This window comes from Phycomyces blakesleeanus (genome assembly GCF_001638985.1).
Source record: "Phycomyces blakesleeanus NRRL 1555(-) unplaced genomic scaffold PHYBLscaffold_3, whole genome shotgun sequence".
NCBI classification, from domain to species: Eukaryota; Fungi; Mucoromycota; class Mucoromycetes; order Mucorales; family Phycomycetaceae; genus Phycomyces; species Phycomyces blakesleeanus.
The window spans coordinates 1,467,795-1,490,090 of record NW_017265136.1 but is presented as its reverse complement, the minus strand read 5'-3'; the positions used below and the strand labels follow the sequence as shown (position 1 = coordinate 1,490,090).

Genomic DNA, 22,296 nt, shown 5'->3' with positions numbered 1-22,296 from the left:
AAAAAAAAAAACTTTCACTGTTCTTGTTCTTTGAAGCCTCTCTTTCTCCCTTTCTTTCTTTATCACACACATACACACTAGATACACGAATATGGTCGAAACCATAGATTATCCTTGTGATATTGGAATTCTTGCCTCTTACTTTGTCTTGATCGGACTACTGGTTTGGCGTATCTGGCCATTGGTCTACAATTCTCTTCGTCAGTCTACACTTGCACCATTCGGCTTTATTGCACTTGCAATTCTGGCATTTGCTTCAACATGGACCTATATGCTTGCTTTTTTCAACCACAGTTATCAAACCTGGAACGCTTCTAACCCTACGCACATCGAAAGTACTCTTAATAAAGTGTCCCATTGGCTTCATGACGTGTCGCTTTTTGATGATGCCTGGAGAACAGTTAATGTGGGAATTTGGCAATGGTTGTGGAGTCATCAGCTGTGTACATTCACTGTAGCAGTTTGGACGCCTCTTCTTGCTATTGAGGGTAATGCAAACATTATGACCCGTCAAATGACTCATCAACTCTTTTAGGAGCACGCCGGAAAATTCCTTATGCATGGGCATTCATGCTATTGGGCCAAGTGGTAGCCATATCTGTAGCTACAGCTCTCTTTTTTGCAGTTATGTGCATCTCTCCCACAAAAATCCCATACCAGCCTTCTAGAAAATTCTCTGTCGTGCTGCTAGGATCTGTACTTGGTGGACTTGTGACAGTAGTGTTATCGCCGTTTGTTGCCGAAACGCCTCAATTCATGCCAACTCTTCTTGTTATGCACGCTCTTTTGATTATCCCTCTTGTATATAAACCTGATTCAGATGCCAAGTCGGCAGAAGGAGGGGATCTTTTATCAATTATTGTGACTATTGCCACGTATATGCTTGCTACAGGCGCCAATCTGATTCTGTACTGTCAACAATGGTTCGAAGCGATCGTCTCTCTGCCACCCAAGAGTACTGCAATGGATATTATACACCAGCTATCCGCGACTTTCTTTAGTCATCCTGCACAGTCGAGTATCAGCTCTGACATTCTGTGTGTCAACCTTATTTGTATGTTCTGGATGGCTGTTGACAGCGTCAAAACAAAACAGTCGATCCCATATCAAGTTCTCGCCTTGATTGTTCTTACTCCCATCTTATCTGCCTCGGTTACACTTCCTGTATTCTTGGCTTGTAGAGAGTACAAAGACTATGTTTCCCACCACAATAAATCAGAGTAAATAAAATAAATAAAGATGTTTTATGTAAATTTGAAGAGGTAGAGAAAGTTTATACAGTGGTGAATAAACGCCATACACCCTGAGCATACTGAACGATTTCAGACATGCCCATCTTACTTTCGCCATACACGCGGTCAACAAATGTAATTGGCACTTCTCCAACTGAGTAATTGAACTGTCTTGCACGCACAATCATCTCCATCTGAAATACATATCCCTTGGCCACTGTCGCGTTTATCAATTGATGCAATACTTCACGCTTGTACAGTCGGAAACTTCCTGTAAGGTCAGATGCTCGAGGACGCAACAAAAGGGTAGCCAAGTAATTAGCTCCGCGACTACAAGAATACAATTATCATAATTTCAGTCTTCCAGTCTATACATATATTTTTCTTTACCTGACCAGCTTGCGCTTTAAGTCCCATCCATAGACACCTCCTCCAGGTCTGTAACGTGTCCCACTCACTACATCATAATTGTTCTTGGCTTGCATTCTAGCACAACCCGCCGACTTTCGATCAGTTCCTTTTCTCTCTATACGAGCTTACAACTTACTGAATCATTTCTGGAATAAACTTGGGCTGAATAGATATAATAATATAAATAAACGTTAACTTCACAAGAAAGACATTAATGAAAATAACGTACATGATGAGAAAAGTCGGCATCCATAATAATCACGTAATTGCCAGTAGCAAATTGAAGTCCATGAACGTAAGCGGTTCCTTTTTTTTGGAATATATTTGTGTAAGTTAAAAAAAAGTGTTCTTCCTGCTGTCTGTGTAAACACGCCTCGTAGTATTCTTACCAAGTCCTAATTTGCCTGCTCTAGGCTTCAAGAGCTTTTGTGGTGATGTATTAGCCAATGATGTGATGAGAATTCAGGACTTACAATGCGTTCTCCATATACTTTTTGAAGCTCTCTGGCAACTTCTTGGGTTCCATCTGGACTACCATCATCAATAATCACAATTTCCCAGTCGATCCCGTTGGTCTCAAAGGTTCTAGCCAACAACCAGGTGATGATGGGCAAGTTTTCGCGCTCATTATAGGTAGGTAAAAGAACAGAATATTTGTTTTTTGTCATCGCAGAGTCCATATAAGCAAAAGAATCGTCCACGTTAAGAACAGCGTGAGGTAAAGGGTCATTCATGATCGGTGGGTAGACCCTGTTAGTTCTCTAAAAACTGCATATCATTCCCGGCCGCCACCCCCCCCCCCCCCCCTTCTCTCCTCTACTCTCTCGTTATTTCACGTAAGTCCGCCAATCAAAAGTAGCGAAACTGTGCCTGATTAAAGAATTGTGGATTTAACGCACACATAACCTCTCAGTAAATTCCAAAAGCAATACACAAAAAAAAAGTAACTGCCAAAATATATTCAATAATGTGCATTAATTAAAAGAATTGTAGGAATATGCCTAATGTTATGTGATTGATATACGTGATTTTGTGTGCAATCGAATACAACTGTTATCTTGCTGTAGTAGACCAAGATGGTCCTACCAGCGATAAGTGATAATCTTTAGATGTTATGTACATTATGTGATATTAACACGCTCCAGTAGAGCGCAAAAAAGAATTTAGGGAACATCAGATAGAATATCATTTGATTATTGGTGCCAAAGCTATCAATAAAATGGCATTTGATATTCGGGCAATGGCGCCGGACAAGCACATATATATGTGTGCGTATGTTTTTTTTATTACACCAAGGTATGGAACATGACTTTCTTTCTTTTGCTTTCTTGCAGATAATGGTTGTACGTGACTATATATGAAGGCAAGTAATAGTTTATTTGAGCTTTAGATCCATAGTATTGAATAATATAAATTGGCTTTAAGCACAAAGACGTGTATTTAATATGAGCTCCGTCTGATGATTTGGGAATGCAATCTTCGAGGGATTATCTATTCTATCCAGTAAGACGATTGGGGTACATTGAACCCTCGGGATGAATCCAGGTTTGGACAGATATCAATAAAATAATAGTGTCGAAGATTAGATATTTAAAATTTTCTGTCACCCCCCTTTTTTTATGTATATACCAAAGAGAGAAGTATTTGGCATGTTTTCTGTACGAATAAAATAGTGTGTGTTATGTAACCATTGTATTATGGGGAATCGCTTAGGAATAGATCTATATACATATATTGAATCTATCCAATTGTTTTTGTAAGGAATTATTCATTTATTGCATTTCACAAAAATGCAGGGATTTTTGTTTCTTGTTACTGCGACTCCAAAAAAATAAAATAACAGACATGTAACATGTAAAAAAAAATTAATGATATATAAATGCAAATGCAAATGCAATAGTAGTAATAATAATAATAATAATAACAGTAATAATAGTGGTAATAATAATATAATGGCAACAAAATAACAAAACAGTGCAGAGTAGAGTAAGGAGATATATAGAGTGGTGGGTGGTGAATATGCAAAAAAAAAAACAAAATACAGTGAGGAACAAGTTAGAGGTACATAAACTGGTGCTCTAGGTTATCTTTTTGTTTTGGGTTTGGCTTGAAAAAGTTGACGGGTGAATTGATTGATGCGGTAGGCTCAAGAAAAACGCCACCGCTCCTAACGGGTGGGTCTGAAGACACACTGCGCTTACGTTTCAGAAGTTGGTAACGAACCTGTTCTTGTGTGGGGGTTTTCTTTTCAAGACAAATAATAAGCCTATCTTGACAACGTGAAACATCATGATTGATGCTATCAACTTGGCTCTGTTCGCTACCAAAAATATCAAATTCGTTTCCACCGTATATTTCACTAATGCTGCTGCAGCCACTTAGTGGACTGAACGGCTTTTTTCTCAACAAAAGATTATTAGTCATCACAGGGGTATTGGACTGAGACTGGTTGGAGTAGCCCTGCCAAGATGTAGTAGTGTTTCTATTGTTCTGATGTGGATTGAGAAGGCGATCTGAAGGAAGAGGAGATGATCGTTGGTTATTGGTAATCGTGCCATGATGAAGATAATGATCTCTTCTCCACATTGTTTTGAATGTATTTTTGTATATAGCTTGTAGTAACAGAACAGAACAAAACCACCAAAAAAAGAAGAAAATAAAATAAAAAATAAACACCGCTCACGTATATGTTGTGCAAAAGATGGGACTTGATGATATCATAGGTTTCTTATATATCTTTATAAGGAAAACAAATATGGTAATCTAACCAGCATATTCTTCAATGTAGTCAATAGGGACCTTGGACACATCATATAATTTTTTTTGAAACATTTAACCATATATGTAGTTTTATACGGTCTCATGTTTCACATCCAAGGCTTCCATATACAATGAAAATGTGTGATATTGCATTTATTGGCCATGTTAATTTACTAAACTCACGAACTTAAAATCATGTAATTAGTGCGAACCAAAGTTTGTTACTTTTTATCCTCAAACTGTAATAGCTGTTTAATTTTTTAGACATTAAAGCTAATAGATACTAATTAATATTTGTATACGTAGAATGCTTGCGCAAATAATGGGGAAAAAACCTAATGCTGGGGCTATATGGACTTCTTTATATGCTTACTTGAAAACATAATTTGTTCTTTATTTCAAGTTTTATGCCATCGTTAGTTTAACAGCACAAAATATCGAAAGATGATTGGTCAACACATTTTATATCATCTTTTTATATGATGTAAAATATTTTATATCATGTTTTTATATCATATAAAATAACGCGATTTTGAAACACACTATTCCTTTTTAAGAGCACAATCTCCGTCTAAATAAGTTTTATATGATGTGTCCAAGGTCCCTAATTTGTTACTATGGAAACAAAATCGTATTAATTTAATTACATTTAATTAATAATAAATAAAAGTCATTATCTTTAACCTGTTTCTTTTGAATTCAAGCCTTTCAAAATACATACACACACACACACACACACAAATGTGATCAACACAAGGTTATATCAATACATGCCAGTCAATATCAACCAAGAAAGATATATAAATGCTATGAATTTGTGTTCCATCTAAAAAAAAAAGACATTTTTGTTTGAATAACCGAACGCTTTTAGGTGAAATGTATAGGCTATTGACCATTGCATTTGGGATCAGAAAGATAACGATTAAAGACTCTAGATATATATAACAAACACATGACCAACAAAGAAAAGGGGTTTCGCTTCTTGTCCTTCCAGAAAAATAACTCAAACTGGTTGAAAAAGATAAGGCGGTTTACGAACCGGGGATTCCGGTGGGGTTGTACGATGGTATAAAATCAAGTAAACATGGTATTGGTAAAGTAGAAAGGAAACAAGATGGCAACACAAGTCTCCATGCTTGGACTGTCATGATTCTATTGGATAACCTAGTTTTAACATAAAAAAGAATGAATTGTCTTGTCGAGATACCGTCGCCCTTGGTGATTGGTTACCACTCATCGACCCGAAAACAGCTGCACATTCTGATAAAGATCTAACGTTTTTGGTCACCCGCAATGCCTATCTTGCCCAAATATCTCTTATCAATGATTGACACCTAAAAAAATGGTGAGCACAAAGGTTTCCCCACACATATATATATCCAAGCCCTCTTCTCTCTGTCAAACTCTCAACACTCTTACTTCTTTTTATCAAATGGATACACCAACACCAGAATACTCTCCAGGAGACATTGGATGGATCCTCACCTCTACAGCACTTGTATGGCTCATGATACCCGGCGTTGGCTACTTTTACTCGGGAATGGCCAGATCAAAAAACGCACTCTCGCTTATTGTCTGTTGCGTACTCTCTCTTGTAGTTGTCACTTGTCAGGTAAATACTAATGACAATGCCAATACCTACTATATATATATATATATCTAACCATCAATACGTTTTATAGTGGTTTATATGGGGATACAGTCTAACTTTTAGTAAAACCGGCTCTATTTTCCTTGGAAATCTTGACAACGCTTTCTTGCGTGGAGTATTAGGAGAACCATCTATTGGAAGCAGTAAACTCCCTGATCTTGTGTTCTGCATATATCAATGCATGTTTGCAGCCCTTACACCTGCCCTTGCTATCGGATCTGCAGCTGAGCGCGGCCGTCTGTTACCAATGGTTTTGTTTATGTTTATTTGGTCCACTGTTGTATACGACCCCATCGCTTACTGGACCTGGAATCCCAATGGTTGGAGTGCCAAACTTGGTGGCCTCGACTTTGCTGGTGGAACCCCTGTTCACATTTCCAGTGGATTTGCCAGTTTAGCCTATGCTTTAGTCCTTGGAAAACGTCAGGGCCATGGTCATTCTAATGACTTTAAGCCTCACAACATGTCCAATGTTGTGCTGGGTACTGCACTTCTGTGGTTCGGTTGGTTTGGATTCAATGGCGGCTCAGCTCTTTCTGGAAACCTCCGTGCCGCAATGGCTTGTGTAGTCACAAACCTTGCTGCTGCTGTAGGTGCAATTACCTGGATGTGCATCGACTATCGTATTGAGCGCAAATTCTCTGCCCTCGGTTTCTGTTCAGGCGCTGTAGCTGGCTTGGTGGCCATCACTCCTGCCTCTGGCTTTGTCGGTCCTGGACCAGCTGTTGCCATTGGCTTTTTAGGGGCTGTTGCCTGCAATTTGGCCGTTCACCTCAAACACTGGCTCAACTTTGACGATGCTCTCGACGTATTTGCTGTGCACGGCGTTGGTGGATATATTGGCAGTCTCTTGACCGGCATTTTCGCTGAAAAATATATCGCTGCCTTGGACGGAGCAACTGAAATCGAAGGTGGTTGGATGAACCACAATTGGATCCAGTTTCCTCATCAACTCGCAGATGCTACTGCCGGTGCTGCATGGTCTTTCTTCATCACCTATCTCATCCTAATCATCATGGACCGTATTCCTGGTCTGTCTCTCCGCGTCGATCTTGAAGGCGAAATCCGCGGTCTGGATGCTGCCGAAATTGGGGAGAACGCCTACTACCATGTGGACAAAATCGTAGCTGTTGATCCTGCCACGGGACAACAAAAGATTGTCGCAGAACACATCAGAGGAGTAAATGACCTCAATACTCCCCAAGGAGATATGCAAGAAAAGTAGAATTTCTGCACACTTTCATTTTTTATTTTATTTTTACTTTATCCATAGATACCCATTTTCATGATCCCTTCCCTAAAGCCTAGTACACAATCATCTGTATATTCCTCTCTATTAGTTCGCTTTTATTTTGTATAGCCAGTCTCTTTCTTTCTGTTTCTCTATCTATTTTATAATCATTTATAAAGAAAAAGGAAAATGAAAAAGAAAAGAACGTTTAATGTTTCTTCAATAAATATTTATAATATAAAAAAAAAATTAATCGGAACTCAGTTCCAACTATCTATTTCAATTAAGCAAATTTGTCTATAGGCTTTTTCATTGTTCCTGAGCTGACCAATACTGGTACAGTATTGTGTTGCTTCTTTGCCTTGGCATTTTCTTGCTTCTTGATATAGGCTTCCAATCCAATAGCTGTAAGAAATGAAAATAAAAGGTAGAGTTAGAGTTATAATTGGTTTTTTTTTGTTTAAGGTCCTTAATCTTACCTGAAAACACAAGAGTAACTCCAGCCCACTGACCAAAGGAAAGGACATGGTTGAACCAAAATACGCTAATCAACATGGTAAACAGTTTTCGTGTCACTGTTACAGTGACCAGACGCAAACTGCCGTACTTGTACAGTGTGTAAAAGATGAAGCATTGACCAACTGCTCCGCATAAGCCAAACAATAAAACATCTCTAATTACAGCAGGATATTCGCTAAAGAATTCGATTGCCTGCCAGAGCTCGTTGTTGTAAGGGTGAATAAGGAGGTAGGTGGCTGAGAAGATAGAACCAAATACATTCATGAAGAACATCATGTGCTGACCGCTTCCATGAGAGGGGTACTTGTGAAAGATTTGGTCTTGTGTAGCGTTGGTGAGACCGTCGATCGCAAGGTTGGTACACAGCAAGAAGAGACCCCACATGGAGTTCGTAGAAGCAGCCTTGGAACCTCCCTCAGTACGGTGGTAAAGCATGAACATAGACACACCGACAGTAATTAAAAAGACACAAATGTACTTGTGAAGAGGAAAGCGACGACGATAGACTAGCACGTTCATAAACATGACAGGTACAAGCTTGCAGGATTTACCGAGAATCATGGTAGGATAGTCGATGTGTCGTAGAGCAGCATAGCCAAACGGCGATCCAATGCAGTTAAAGAGTGCGACCTGCGCATACTTCAGGTATAGGCTAGTTGGGGTGCTGCTAATATTGAGATGACGGCCGGTGACCTTGATGTAAATGAATGCCACCAGAGCGGCAATGAGGGACTGGATGGTATTCAAGACAATGAAGAAACGGAACTTCTTAGGGTTCTCTTCACTACCATATGGTGTAGTGCTCACGCGTTCTTGGATAACTCCCCATGTTAAGAAACAAGCATAAATTCCAGCAACACACAGTGCAAAACGAAGCATAATAAGGAAAAGAGCAAGGATTGTGGACGTGTGGTCGATTTCGATTGGGCTTAAAGCTTTCTGTGTGACTCGCCTTGTCCTCGTTCTTCTTCCTTTTATGCACTCCACTATGAACACCAAGCGCCGCCAGAGCTCGGCTCACAGTGAAGAGCTCTTTGAATTTGTTGACTATACCTCGGTCTCGCATTTCGAACGACTCGTTACAGCGATCGAAGAAACAATATATTCCTGGGGAATAAAAGACGGGAGTGATGGAATTTTTTCTGATGAATGCATCACAAAGGAGTTTATTCAACATGAGCTACTGTCCGTCGGTGACGAGACTTATAAAATCACTTACAACTACTATCCCATTAGTCGGCAAAAAAGCCAGCGCCCCCTTGTGATGGACGATCTTTATTTGTTCACTGACAATGTCCCAAAGACTTTTCATCCTTTACATCGCTGGACGGGGTTTAGTCGTTTCTTAGTATTTGCACCATTATCGGACTCTCTAAAGTCCAAACTATTTTCTTCCACAAAGACGGTTGTTGATCTACAACAAGCCAAGTCTTTCATATCTGCGTGTGCAATTGCCGCTCAGAATACAGGCTGTCGTCTTCCGGTATTTATACAAGTCGGGCAGCTCCGGCATCATCTTTACATAGGCTACATGCTCGGCTCTGACAAGACAGAGATCCGCTTCAATACAATAGTTGCCTCTGCTGTATCTTCCCGCTACACACATCTTGATGGTCTCCGAAATCTCTTTCGACAAAAGCTAGAAATGAGGCGTGAAGATCAGGGTAAGCCTTCATTTTTCAATAAACCTTTTTCTCCGTCTATCCAAGAAAGTTTAACAATTACTTTAGGATTTCATCGAACAGCTGATTTGGGACCTGTGGATGCCATGGCTGTGTTTAGCTACAATGTAAAAAACTGGTTTGATGAGGACTGGAAGGATTCTGAGGAGGATCTTCTCGAGCCAATCATACATGATAAGCGAACATTGGAGAGACCGATTGTTCATGGTATCCTACCCTGTTTACCTAGCTTACCTTTTGGGCCGTTTAATGACCCCCTTCGTACTCTCACATTAAATGCCATCTTCCCCCTGACTGACGAGACTGCCTACAGCGACAGTGCACTCCACTCTGAAATGGATGCTCTTACCGCGAAGCACTGGCGCATCTCACATGAATTTGGACCTTCCAGCCAACAGCGTTCCTTCCTTTCAAGTTTACTCACTCAGGCAGTTTACTCGTGGGTAAAGGATCCCACAAATCGAGAATATCTTGCGCCTTACGATAACAACAACAAAGGAGATGATGCTGAAACTTATGGACAAGACAACGGACTTGTACGAAACTTGTTAAATGCAATGGGACAAACACGCCCAATAGCCCAAGGATCTAACCAAATCACAGTCGTAAAATCGGACCAACTGGAACAGGTCCTTAGCTCGCTTTTCCAGGCGAACCAAGAGCACCAAAAAACTGCTCATTTCACTCAAGAGCATATTAGAGGCACATCGCTTTTTAGTGCCCATGCTCTTGTTTTGCGCATCAAGTATGGCGCGGCAGTTCCCTATCGCTCTTTTCTGTGGAATTTTTTGGTCTATTCTCTCCATACACTGTCTGATACTTCCAAGCCTCATGCAATTCCATCGTATATGGGCTTTTTGCGTATCTTGTGGATAGAAATTCTGCGTCAAATTCGATGGCACTGGGAGCACCTAGTTCCCATCCCTAATGTCTCCCCTTACCTATACCAACCTTCTTATGCAAATGAAGGTCCCATGCACGAGAGTAGTGAGACTGTGAAACCTGATATTACAAAGACTCTTGGAATTGATTTGAGATTCAATAGAGTAAGTTGTATATATATATATATGCGTGGACAGGTGAATTCCTTAGTGACTCACAATACATCATTACTTTAGTTACATCAAAAGCTTGCTATGATCAATTGCTGTATTTATCGGCGTTTGCAAGAAGCCACAAAGAGACGCGATGCAACACCCAAGCGTAAAGTAAAAAAGACCACGGTAAATATATCTATATCTATATTCAAAGAATAACAAGGTAATTTAATATGTGTTTTTTATAGGGATCTCAAAAGCCTAATCGACGAAGCCCAAGTCTTTCCGAGAAGACTGAACAAGATTTAGTTATTAGTGACAGCGAGATATTCTTTGATTCGATAGAGGATATGGAAGAGATAGAGGACTTGGAGGAAATTGAAGACATGGAAGATATTGATGAAATCGCATCCTACCAATATCCAACAAAGGGATCTTCTACTGTAGAAAACAAACCTATTCGTCCCTCACGGTCTAACAGATCTTCTGTTTCGGATGTATCTGACACAGCTAATCCCCATTCCATGAGCGAGTCCTTTGTCCGTCTAAACTATTCGCCAAACACAGATTCCGATAATTATACAGCAGGACTTCATTTCCCTCATCACAACCCATCCGATGGTGGATATATGAACGACGTAGAGAATGAGATACAAGACGAACATTCGTTTGAAGGAAGAGACTTCCAGCATCCATCTTTACGCCTTATAAAAACGTATGAACCCATGTGGATCCCCCACACACAAGTAAGTTCATATATTTGCAAATAAAACCGATAATAATAACTCTTGACCAATTGATTCAGAATCCTGGGTTTATGACCGAAGACATGATCGAACAACAGACAGATGTTTTTGAGAACCTGGGAACATCCGAGGATGCCACCCATATTCGTGCTAAGTTACAATCTGCTCAGCTGTATTCTGATATGCAATCATTCAAGGCTGCCAATCCACATTCTACTTTAGAAGATTTTGTGCGCTGGCATTCTCCAAAAGACTGGATCAAGGAGGATATTCCAGGAAAGGATGATGAACAATCTGAAATCAGAGGTCAAATGAGTGCGCGAATGGGGGGAGCTGGAAATATTTGGCAAGAGTTATGGAAGGTAAGAATACAATAGTCAATCCAAACGTGTGCTCATATAAAGATGTATTGAAATACTTTGATATGCCATATATAGTGTTCTAGAAGAATACCTTGGGATCGTCAAAAACCACTTTTTAATACTTTGGCCGAGGGAGAAAAAGTAAAATGAAGGCTTGGGTGTTAATACTAGTATTAGTATTTAAAAAAGAAAAAAGTAGTGTGTATCTAAGCATGTGTACAATATGTAGGCTTTACACTATCTGGAAAGCATGCCAATTCATGAAACATTCTCACTGCAAGTAGAGCTCAACATGAACCATTTATGAAACTAATTTTCTTTCTTAAAATATATAGACTGCTGCCTACAGTAGGATTAATAGCGTATGATACACTCGTTTCCCATCCAGTGACAAGTCATTCTCAGCCTGTTATTGAAGGCTTGTCCAAGTTTGGAAAAGAACTTGTGAATTTTCCTTGGGAAGACGTTAGGTAATAATCCTATCATTCTACTCGACCGTTTTTGTTTATATATCTATTTCTTTTTATTGTAGAAATGGAAAGTGTACGATGGATAGTCTTATATCAATGGTCAAGCAACAGGAGACCTTGTTAGCCAATGCGATTTCCCTCTTGAGAAAGGTATTATTTATAAACCAACTTTTTGTAAGCATTTTACAAACTCTATGCTGTAGCTTCCAAGACAGTATTCCCTGGTAGATCGCCTTTTAGTTTCATCCCAAACATATGTAAAAGAAGGGGAAGAACGCGAGGTTGTCTTTAAATTCTTTAGAAGTGAACGTAAGTTTTTTTTTATTTTACTTTTATACTATTTCGTTTTATTAAATTTATTTCTTTTAACAACGCTTTAATGATCTACAGAAGGTACTATAGCTGAGCCTTATTCTCGAGAATATGTTCTCTACAGTGATGGGTCTGCATTGGCTATGGAAGGAAGAACTTTACCAGAGCGTCAATATACAATTATCAAAGAAAATGAAGTACGGATAATAGAAATGCATACAACTGACACTATCTGTTCCTAAAAAAAAGCTTTAAATAAACCAAATAATTATAGTAATAATAATAGTAATAGTAATAATAATAATAATAATAATAAATAGTATATTATTTTAACTCAAAATTGTACATAAATTCAGATAATTCAATACAAAAAGTTCCTGTCATCTTGTACCAAATTAAAAACTTGGAGCATTTAAATATTTTATGCATGCTTTTATTTACTCCAAATGTTTATGAAATCAACAAATACTATGGATACATGTTTATACAAAGTAAACGACATTGTAACTATCAATGTCATCAAATTCTGGGGTAGTACTCTGAACGGCAATAATGTGGCGATTTCTAGGGACATTTTCAGAGATAAAGATATCCACTGATCCAGCAGCAATATCAATGTTCTCTGCAAGGGTGTATTCTACTTCAGCAAAGTATTCTGGGTCGTCAGAGTAGTCGTATCCAAGAACCAATGATTTTGGAAAAGTACATTCACCAATGACGTTCCAGGTAACAGTATAGCTGGTTCCAACCTCCAAAGTGGATTCATTTACGGGATACGTGATTTCTATACAGTTCTCAAGAGGTTCGTCAGAGCTTGTATCTGGGGCAGCGTTTATGGAAATAGCAGTAATAAAAAAAAGTGTCAAAATTAAATAGAGCTTCATGATACAAGTTTTGTCCTGTTTTGTCGATAGAAATGAAAAGAAATAAAGAACTGAAAAAGGGGTATTTATATTAAATAGTCTACATATTATCCCTTTTCTAGAAATTTTCTTGGCACTCATTTATAAGTCAAATTCTTTATTTCTATATAAGAAGGGGGTCGGTTCAAGTACTTTTACCAATTTGATCGGTATTGCGTGTTTTCGGGTCGTCTCTGAAGGCTTAGCTATATAAACTTTCAGGTTGTACTACAGTCCATGGTTACGATTCGTTTTCATGAAAGGGAGAAAGAGACAAATCCCGGTTATTCCGTAAAATTATTTTTTCCCTGTTACAGTAAAAGCAAACGCCAAAGAGCGGGGAAGAAAAAAATAATTAAAGGGAGTTTTTTCTTTTTTAAAAAAATAAATAAATTGATGATTGAAGAGCAGTTTACCGTATCTTTAGAAGCAAGGAGTTAACCGATCCAGTAAGCAAATCAAGGCAAGTCTGGGCGACTCGCTGACAGAGCAATACGGTGAAATATACAATATATGGAAGAATAGTACTAAAGTCTTTTCTAAAGACCAAACCTTTGCTAGTAAAAAATAAGGTTTGAAACAAAAGTTAAAAATATCTGTAAAAGTATTTTATCCAAGTTTTTATTTGAATCGAACTTGCGTATCTATAGTAAAATCCAACTGTTTTTTTTTTTAAAAAGAAACATTCTTTTGAATGGAAAAGGTCGCGACTGATAGAAAGACAGGTTCTCCTCTTGTTCCATATATTACTCAGCCAATAAAGTATGGAGAATGCAAATGCTTTCAAAAAATATAATAGTAGTATAGACAGCTTGGATAAAAAATCAGTTTACCTAAATAACAGTAAAATTGTCAATAATGAGGCCAGAAATATACATGAGATTTTCAGTCTTTGCTTCCCTCCTCTCTTGAACCACTATTACAAAGAAAAGGTAGAAAAAGGGAGATCTAGTACTTTGGTTTCATACAAGAGGTGAAGAAGTAGTTGGAGGAGTATACTAGGGCCACGGAGGCAGCACAAAGCTATCTGTATCGTAAAAAAAGCAGTTGGCAGTTGTTTATCATGATCTTCAAATCCCAAGCGAGGAGTGTTTGAATAAATACAACGATGAGTTGAAGATAAAAGAAACGATTGATGTGGTAAAGCGTTTTAACAAGTCAGAAAAAGAAGTTAATTAAATATTGAAAGAAACATTTAATAAAGCTTATGATAACTAACTATCAATATCAGATCATAATAACCTTTATTATACAAGAGATTTGACACTTATATTTCAAATGCTTATGCAATGTATCTTTATGTTTTTTCAAATGAGACGTGCATCTCTATTCTTTGTGAGTAACATTTCTTTAACTCACTTACACTTGGGTGTGCCATTTTCATCCGACATTGGAGCTGCTAAAAATGTATTTTTGGTAGCAAATATACTTTCTCTTTTGATCCTGTTTAACTTCCCATATTTTCTGCTCCCAGAGTAGCCCAATCTAGATTGTCATTGTATCATCCATCTGATCAATCAAGAAGTTGGTCAGCATGACACAAATTCTGATCCATGCATTGTTAATTTACTTGTCATTCTGATTTCGTACTTTTATAGGATTATTCTTTAGGAAGGAATATTCTCTCTTTGAGGATCCCACAGGTGTGTTCAATCTTTTTCCTCATCATTGCGACGTGGATTTTGATTTTTTTGTCAACATTGGACATTGACTCCTTGATTACTGACACAAAATAGGCCTTTGTCGTGTAACCACCATCGGTCAAGACATTCTGGTTTCCACAGAAAAACTGCCCAGGGTGATTACCCATTTGCAACTCTTCAAGCACACAGAGATTATCCGTGTTTACAAAGTATCTACAAATATTAGTGTTTCCATTTGTGGTGATCATGTACGCCAAGAGTGTTTACATAATACGTGTACTTACGGCCAATTAACTCTTGCTCAATATAGCTTCTTGCTTTGATACATCTGCTATCCATGGTAGTGTCTTACAAAGTATCTCTATAAATATTGACGCTTCACTCAAGATTCTTATTGGTCATGCTATACTCGAGTTCTGCTTTAAATACCTTTTTAACAGGGCTGAGAATATCTTTAATGACTTTGTCTGCGCTTACAGAAATTTATGGGTTGGTGTATCAAAGGTTGATGCACTCGATTATAGTAGTATCAATTGTATATAGCAAAGTGGAAGGCGGACCAACCATAGTAATATACGCTCATAATTGAATACCCTTTTTATTTTAGTTTATTTGTATCAAACGGTAAAAGTTAAAAGGTTTGATTCCCTGAACTGTCAAAAAAACGACTTTTTATTATGTAAATAATACGAGCTCATATCCAAGATCCAGACAGGAAAGAAAGCAAGCTGAGCACATTGATTTTTGAAAATAAACAATACGTGATCAAGCATACGCTCTCAACAGAGAAAAAAACATGGAAACACTTGTAGAAATCATTGATTTTTTTCTCGGGTTTGACATTTACATAATATTAAAAAGCAATATGATAAAAAAGAAACGTATGTAGCCTATAATCTTGCTAGTAGTGCTAATTAAACAGCTTATTATGGACAAGCATCAAGTTTATTAGCTCACTTTAAACGAAGATATAATAAATATAAAATTTTATACTATGAATTTCTTTATCCTGAAGACTAAATTGCTTCCTTTTTTTCGTAATAGACCAAAGTGAGAATGATTGAAATAAGAATATCGCAACTGGAAAATAAGACCATGAGTTTGCATTACGATCTGTACCTCGAAGTAAATAATGAAGCTGTCATTTCTTTATTTGTCGTAAGTCCATTTGAAAATGGTAAATGTAAAATATTTAATTGCTCATCAATAGTTTTTTTTTGAATGTTTCATAGGGTCAGTCGTTTTATACAGCAACTTTGCAAAACGTCAAAATCGACTTTTTTTTTAAAAAAAAAATAGAAACCCCAATTTTAGTATTCAGTTAATAAAAAGCGCTCTTAATACGTGGAAACATGTCTACTGTATGAAAAAGGGAATTGAGCATGATCACTAAGTCATCTTATTCGGCTTGCTTTATTACAGCATTCTTGATTTTGTCCCAGCACATCAAAATGCTGGAATAATATCCATTATTTGGAACAGATGCACTGCTACCAAAGAATGCTTAAAAGCATTGTTAACTCTTGATAAAGCAGCTGAAAGTGAAGTTGGCGAATTGATTGATAGGGAAATTAAGAATATATGCGATTTCTGCGAAGAAATTATAAAGCGCAAGGTAAGCTCAAATTTGTGTATCATTTTGTTTAATTTAACTTGAATTATATAGGCCAAAAATAACAAAGGCTGTAAGATAATATGCAATAGTATATGTCGGTTAATCTAAGTGAAATTTAGGAATTTTTAGCGTACTGAAAGTATTATATCTTATATAGCGACGGACAGACTGAAGACAGTCTTAACCACTTTATCGACCTTTGTATGGACGAATATTGCTTTAAAGTGGGATTTGTATACAATTTATTTAGTAAATCATTTTTATAAAATATGTATAAAAAATGGCAGGCTTTAATAAGATGTCAATGTAGAAGCTACATCTTAACACGGTTTCTTTCTTTTTTTTACAGAGAAGAATCTAAGCTGTACTGTGCCATACAAGACCAGCACAGGGCCTTAATTGATATCCGAGGAAGAATTCTAGCTCTCACAACTGTCACAATCTTTACGATTTTCTTCTTCAGCAACCTTGTATTTTTTTTGTTATTGTTGAACTGGCTTGTAGACTTTCTTACGAGAATTTTGAGCACTTTATTGGTGACAGAAACAAGATTGCGAAAAAAAAAACTTTAAAATCTTGACGAAGCATATAATTTCCCTACGTGTAAAAACTGTACAATATGAAATATCTTATTTAAAAGTATATGCCCTACAAATATACAGTAAGCTTATAACTTGTAGGTGTATCTTGTAATATCATACCGGTTTCTTTTTTAGAAAATTAAGCCTGTATCTTTAGCTTGGCAAGTCCAACCAGCAACAAGTATATTTTCTTAAATGAAATGAAGTCTTCATTGCCGACAATGCTTATTCTTTTTGCTCAATATTTCCCGTTTTATTTTAACGGAAAATACATGGAAACTAAATATTATTATACGCTGTAAATATAAAGTTGTATGTAGGACTTACGTTATTTATCCCGGCTGATAGAAAATGAATTTGTTTGGTCGTAATAGTATCGCTCATTACATCATATATGAAGCACATGATAATGAGAAAGAGGAGGGTAGCAGTAACCTCTCATCTTCTTATATATTTCCAACTAAAAAGAACAAAACTAAATAACATTTTATCACTAATGAGATAGTGTAGATTATATGACTACCTGATGCTTATTATGCTCTCAAGATGTGATCTTATTCTGTTTATTGGCAACTATATGATTTGTACTAGTTTGTGAGATTTGTATTTCATTGAACTGTAGGGTGTATGCAATGTTTTGCACAATAATATATATTATATATACACAGTATTTCCAAAGAATCGTTTATAGAACATTGACTCCAAAGTCCAAGATATATATATCTTACGTTGAAAGTAATATCTACGTCAATAATACCACACCGTGTTTAAAAGTATCAGTAAGATATGGTTATACTCATAACTCCAAACGCGTATGTCTTATTTAATCAATGATATGTCCGTACTTATCTTGTAAAGGTTTGATATAATGTTCTGCATTTTAGGACTGTAATAAATTTCTGGTCCGATATTTGATATCATTTAGTCGGTCTTCTATAAAGATTAGAAATATTTTTAGCAAGAATAATAGAATAATAGGACATAAAGACAAATACTTTACAGAGTAACAGTAATAATAAAACAATTTTGTATTTTTTTTTAAAAAAAAAAGACTATTTGCAGATATTTGGATATAATAGGATTTGCTTACACTTTTTTTTCCTTTTAGCGGAAAAGCAGTTTATTATTCGTTCAGCTCTCAAGATGGTTTTCTGGATTGAAACAAGGGGTTTCTTTTTCAAAAAATAAATGGTTCCATAACACCAAAATATGATTCAAATATGCGAAACTTAGTAAGTATTTGACCCTGTTAAAAAAAATCTTCTAGTTTCTGCTAAAATCAAAGGGTTGTTTCGAAAACTCGTGTATTTTTTCTTACGGGAATAACTAATAATAAATTGATTTTTCTTTTGTATTAGTTATTGGGAGTGATAAACTTTCAAGTACGAAAGAAAGGCTGTATTTAGAAAAGCAAGAACCGATATCTTGGAAATGAATATTATAAACCCAGTTATATGATAAGGAGCAGTGGTAAAGATGCTTTAAATTATCGAGCGTTTGTGTATTATTGTCCAAGCAAAATTATGTGTCGTTAATATTTACTAATATTAAACTGATTAATTGTGCAATTGATTTTTACGTACTTATTTTGATTTATTTTGTTTTCTGTATATATATTCACAATTAAAAGAATGTACAAATTTACGATTTACTAAGAGGATATCAAGAAGCTGTATGATTTGTTTATTTATTTTTACATTGGAATGGTATTAACTTTAAATGGCATTGCACAACTAAAGTATCTTAATATGGAGCTATACCAATAACTTGTATTTTTTTTTGGTTTCCTTTGTTCGATAAGAAAGATTAACATTGGTATTATTATTGGTACAAATATCAATTTTTCTATACAGTAAAATGAATGTTAATTTTTGTTTTATTAATTATAGGTGGATAACGATATTAATAATATGTATATGTGTATGTGTATTTATTTACATGGTCTTTGTTGAAGGATCCAGTAAACCTTTATAATATGGTGTATGCATTACACTCTCTGGTAATGCGATTGGAGAAGTGTAGATACTATTGGATTCAAGATCAGAATAGGCAAGTGTAGGCGTACTAGATCGCCGATTGTCTCGATCTATAGGATGTGGTTTGGTTAAATACCATAGCTTATACAATTGACGGTCAAGAAGGCTACCTTTTCTGCGAGACAGTTCTAGCATCTCTTGTTCTAATTTTGCAATACTAGCTTGTAATGAATGTGTCATCTCTAACCGTGCTCTAACTTGACCTGTCTGGATTCCCAATGCGTTAAGTACTTTAACGTGTAACATCAAGTCACACCAGTCACTTACATAGAACTCATCCCATGCTTGCTTCTCACGAGCTTCAAACCATTTTCTGGCTGCTTCGTATTCAAGATCTCGTGTTTTAGTTACTCTTGCTTGGCGCTCAAGCTTGTCTCGATGAATATCTTTGAGCAGTTGCTGGTAGACTGGGTGAATACCCTTTTCAAGTAATTCTCTCTCTGGGTCGATTTTTTCGTTTTTTATTATTGGATGAGACTGTTTTCTATTCATACGTCAGGTTATAATGTAAGTAATATAATATGTATTTTTGAATATCAAAGAAGATGTATATATTCTACCTTGGCCGACCTCTTCCTCTACGGACAGTAGAAGTATTAGGAATTGGCTTCTCTTTTTCTGGTTTTCTAAGGCGCCGAGATTTTAAACGGTCTTTAATAAAGGTTGTCATTGATAAGAAATAATTTGGGGAGCAAAAATGGTAAAATAGAAAGAAAGAAAAGGAGCTCAAAATAGAATACCAAGTCCTTTTTTTTTTTCTTCTTCTTCCACTTTCTCTTGCTCTTCTTTGGGTAATATGTCACTGCATTATGTATGTATTTAAATTTATACTATATTGTATATTTTAATATACATTTTTATATACGTATATTTCCGAGACAAAATTTATTATTTTATTTTACACACCCAAAATAGGGAGTGGAAGAGGGCTTTTGGGAAATCAGAAGAGAGATGATTATCTGATAAAGACATCGATTGAGTCTACACAATCAAACAGAAAATTCAATGAATCTTTTCATTGATCTCTTTTTATTATTAATTTCTATAGCCTTGCTAAGATCAATGAATTCTTGTAATTTTTATTCTAATATATCATATTATTTAAATGATAGTATATTTTATGTACATAACACGCACACATATCAATACAAGGAAATACCCTTGGTTTATATTAGAATGATTGCTAGCTATAATCATTTACTGATATACAATAAATAGAAACTATTCTGTAAAGACACAATTCTTTAGACTTTTAATATTCTCTATAAACATTTTTTTTTTCCTTTCTTTAACTTCTTACTAGACACGCCATAAATATTCAATCCTTGTATGTATATGGGTGTAGATACACATAACACTATTAAAGAAACCTTCTTTATTGTTATTTTTATTCGACGTCAGTATTCTATATTTACATTTTGCTTTATCTATTTATGCTATTGAATGATAATTACAATAATATCATAATTACTAGTAAGTATATCACAAATGCAACTCTGGTGCAATTTAATTTCATGCTAATACTTGCAGACAATTCTTTTAGCTGTATTCCGTCCAAAGATAATCTTAAAGGATTTTATATTATATTATTAAGAACCATCATCATCATCATCATTATATATATATCTTTACTAAATAGAAAAGGGATCTGTTAAGGTAGGACCACAAATCTATTGGTTAAAATGAGTATATTTTATAGAATAATGAAAATACCAAAGAATAATTAATTATTTATGTACTATACTCACATACCCCCTCTCCTCCCTCTCTTTCTTTCTATTCATCTCCCTCCTTTTTGGAAAGCATCTTTATATATCATGCATTACTCTAAAGTCTATTTATTTATTTATTTTTAAAAAAATCATCCCTTTAAACTTTGAATTCACTGGGGATTTTTGGTTTTTTTTATGTGCCACCAATAAAACAAATACAAAAAGATCTCTAGACCTAAAACTTTAATATTTATTTATATTTATATATTAATTTATATTAACAATATTTTCTAATAAAATATTTTATATATTTTTGTTCACGTTTTTCTATAATGAGCGATAGTCCCGCACATTTATATTATTATTATTGTTCTTCTTCTTACCATTAATATATATATATATATATGTATGTATGTACTTGTGTATGTTCTTGTGCTTGTGTAATAAAGAAAGTATACCTAATGTCTGGAATTATTCAATAGGGCACATGAGTCTGTAGTCTCATCAGTCGAGTTGATATCAAGACAGTTACAAATAACAGTTTAGCACAAAATAGGTATTTTACAGAATAAACAAGGATATCCAATTGTTCAGCCTTTTTTCTAATTTCGTTATTCTAGACCAAAGGGCAAATTAGTAACGGTATATAATTGAATACCTTACTTTTGATTATCAAAGAAAAAATTGCTGTTTCTAGTTTTCAAATATATATATAAAGAATTATGGAAATGACTAATAGTTGCAGTATTCATTTCTATCAATTTATTTGCCATTAAACCCATGCTTTATATAATTCTTATAGGCAATAAAACAGAAAAATGTAATTTTTGCATTTCATACCAACAAATGTTATTATTATTATTATTATTATTATTATTATTATTATTTTATTGCTGTTCAATATACATAATATTTTCAAGCCCTAGTTATGTCATGCTTAGCAAAAACAAGGTCTTGAGTATTACCAAAAGTAATTGAATGTACACAGAATCACAATGAGATAGCATATACGCACACACACATACACACACACACATATATATATATATATATAGTGGTACATATTTACCAAACAGGCAACCAAAAAATATGTGTAATGTCTTAGATTACAATGAACCTCTTGTATACTATCAATTTTTTTTTTGCCTTCAGCTCCTCTCGACATTTACTTTAATAAACCCTCTTTGTATTCCAACCTTCCCACCCCCTGTCAAGTTTATAATGAACGCAGATAAATTAAAGCAGGATATATACATCATTATTCTATATTCGATTGATGGTATCCAGGCTATATAAATCCAAGATGTTTTGTGTAAGATTGAAAGGGGTTTAGGATTTGCAAGATTGGGTGAGCTTTAATCAATTTTATACATGTATTATTTTATGATGCAAAA

The 22,296-nt window shown here is 35.6% G+C and overlaps 9 protein-coding genes across 9 annotated transcripts; 4 read left to right on the top strand and 5 right to left on the bottom strand.

Annotated features, from left to right (window-relative positions):
* Window positions 1-65: 65 nt before the first annotated feature.
* Window positions 66-1,250, top strand: PHYBLDRAFT_157595 (hypothetical protein). The gene is made up of 2 exons (XM_018433646.1): window positions 66-488; window positions 536-1,250. Exons 1-2 carry the CDS (start codon window positions 92-94, stop codon window positions 1,222-1,224), a joined length of 1,086 nt encoding a protein of 361 aa, XP_018296644.1. The 5' UTR covers window positions 66-91; the 3' UTR covers window positions 1,225-1,250.
* Window positions 1,227-2,341, bottom strand: PHYBLDRAFT_122028 (glycosyltransferase family 2 protein). Its single transcript, XM_018428845.1, has 6 exons — window positions 2,117-2,341; window positions 2,033-2,066; window positions 1,873-1,949; window positions 1,780-1,805; window positions 1,623-1,718; window positions 1,227-1,562 (listed from the first exon to the last, which is right to left on the bottom strand). The coding sequence occupies exons 1-6, from the start codon at window positions 2,321-2,323 to the stop codon at window positions 1,274-1,276; spliced, it is 729 nt and encodes a 242-aa protein (XP_018296643.1). The 5' UTR covers window positions 2,324-2,341; the 3' UTR covers window positions 1,227-1,273.
* A 1,357-nt stretch (window positions 2,342-3,698) lies between these two features.
* PHYBLDRAFT_163703 (hypothetical protein) lies at window positions 3,699-4,229 on the bottom strand (the record flags this gene model as incomplete). The annotated part of the gene is made up of 1 exon (XM_018434858.1): window positions 3,699-4,229. One exon carries the CDS (start codon window positions 4,227-4,229, stop codon window positions 3,699-3,701), a length of 531 nt encoding a protein of 176 aa, XP_018296642.1.
* Window positions 4,230-5,835: 1,606 nt separating this feature from the next.
* On the top strand, window positions 5,836-7,279 carry PHYBLDRAFT_107857 (hypothetical protein; the record flags this gene model as incomplete). The annotated part of the gene is made up of 2 exons (XM_018428016.1): window positions 5,836-6,015; window positions 6,086-7,279. The coding sequence occupies 2 exons, from the start codon at window positions 5,836-5,838 to the stop codon at window positions 7,277-7,279; spliced, it is 1,374 nt and encodes a 457-aa protein (XP_018296641.1).
* A 315-nt stretch (window positions 7,280-7,594) lies between these two features.
* Window positions 7,595-8,683, bottom strand: PHYBLDRAFT_107673 (hypothetical protein; the record flags this gene model as incomplete). Its single annotated transcript, XM_018428011.1, has 1 exon — window positions 7,595-8,683. One exon carries the CDS (start codon window positions 8,681-8,683, stop codon window positions 7,595-7,597), a length of 1,089 nt encoding a protein of 362 aa, XP_018296640.1.
* A 109-nt stretch (window positions 8,684-8,792) lies between these two features.
* On the top strand, window positions 8,793-12,781 carry PHYBLDRAFT_179609 (hypothetical protein; the record flags this gene model as incomplete). Its single annotated transcript, XM_018438175.1, has 11 exons — window positions 8,793-9,468; window positions 9,535-10,532; window positions 10,605-10,709; window positions 10,772-11,269; window positions 11,329-11,631; window positions 11,707-11,772; window positions 11,861-11,907; window positions 11,967-12,101; window positions 12,164-12,251; window positions 12,305-12,410; window positions 12,492-12,781. 11 exons carry the CDS (start codon window positions 8,793-8,795, stop codon window positions 12,653-12,655), a joined length of 3,186 nt encoding a protein of 1,061 aa, XP_018296639.1. The 3' UTR covers window positions 12,656-12,781.
* A 114-nt stretch (window positions 12,782-12,895) lies between these two features.
* PHYBLDRAFT_62641 (hypothetical protein) lies at window positions 12,896-13,297 on the bottom strand (the record flags this gene model as incomplete). The annotated part of the gene is made up of 1 exon (XM_018440997.1): window positions 12,896-13,297. One exon carries the CDS (start codon window positions 13,295-13,297, stop codon window positions 12,896-12,898), a length of 402 nt encoding a protein of 133 aa, XP_018296638.1.
* Window positions 13,298-14,079: 782 nt separating this feature from the next.
* Window positions 14,080-18,230, top strand: PHYBLDRAFT_163698 (hypothetical protein; the record flags this gene model as incomplete). The annotated part of the gene is made up of 14 exons (XM_018434857.1): window positions 14,080-14,247; window positions 14,360-14,455; window positions 14,572-14,650; window positions 15,269-15,493; window positions 15,566-15,582; window positions 16,003-16,116; window positions 16,169-16,191; window positions 16,381-16,573; window positions 16,625-16,643; window positions 16,731-16,822; window positions 17,214-17,234; window positions 17,823-17,933; window positions 18,039-18,157; window positions 18,206-18,230. 14 exons carry the CDS (start codon window positions 14,080-14,082, stop codon window positions 18,228-18,230), a joined length of 1,302 nt encoding a protein of 433 aa, XP_018296637.1.
* Window positions 18,231-18,977: 747 nt separating this feature from the next.
* On the bottom strand, window positions 18,978-19,883 carry PHYBLDRAFT_185264 (hypothetical protein). The gene is made up of 4 exons (XM_018439053.1): window positions 19,751-19,883; window positions 19,458-19,674; window positions 19,301-19,397; window positions 18,978-19,240 (listed from the first exon to the last, which is right to left on the bottom strand). The coding sequence occupies exons 1-4, from the start codon at window positions 19,858-19,860 to the stop codon at window positions 19,089-19,091; spliced, it is 576 nt and encodes a 191-aa protein (XP_018296636.1). The 5' UTR covers window positions 19,861-19,883; the 3' UTR covers window positions 18,978-19,088.
* Window positions 19,884-22,296: the final 2,413 nt, after the last annotated feature.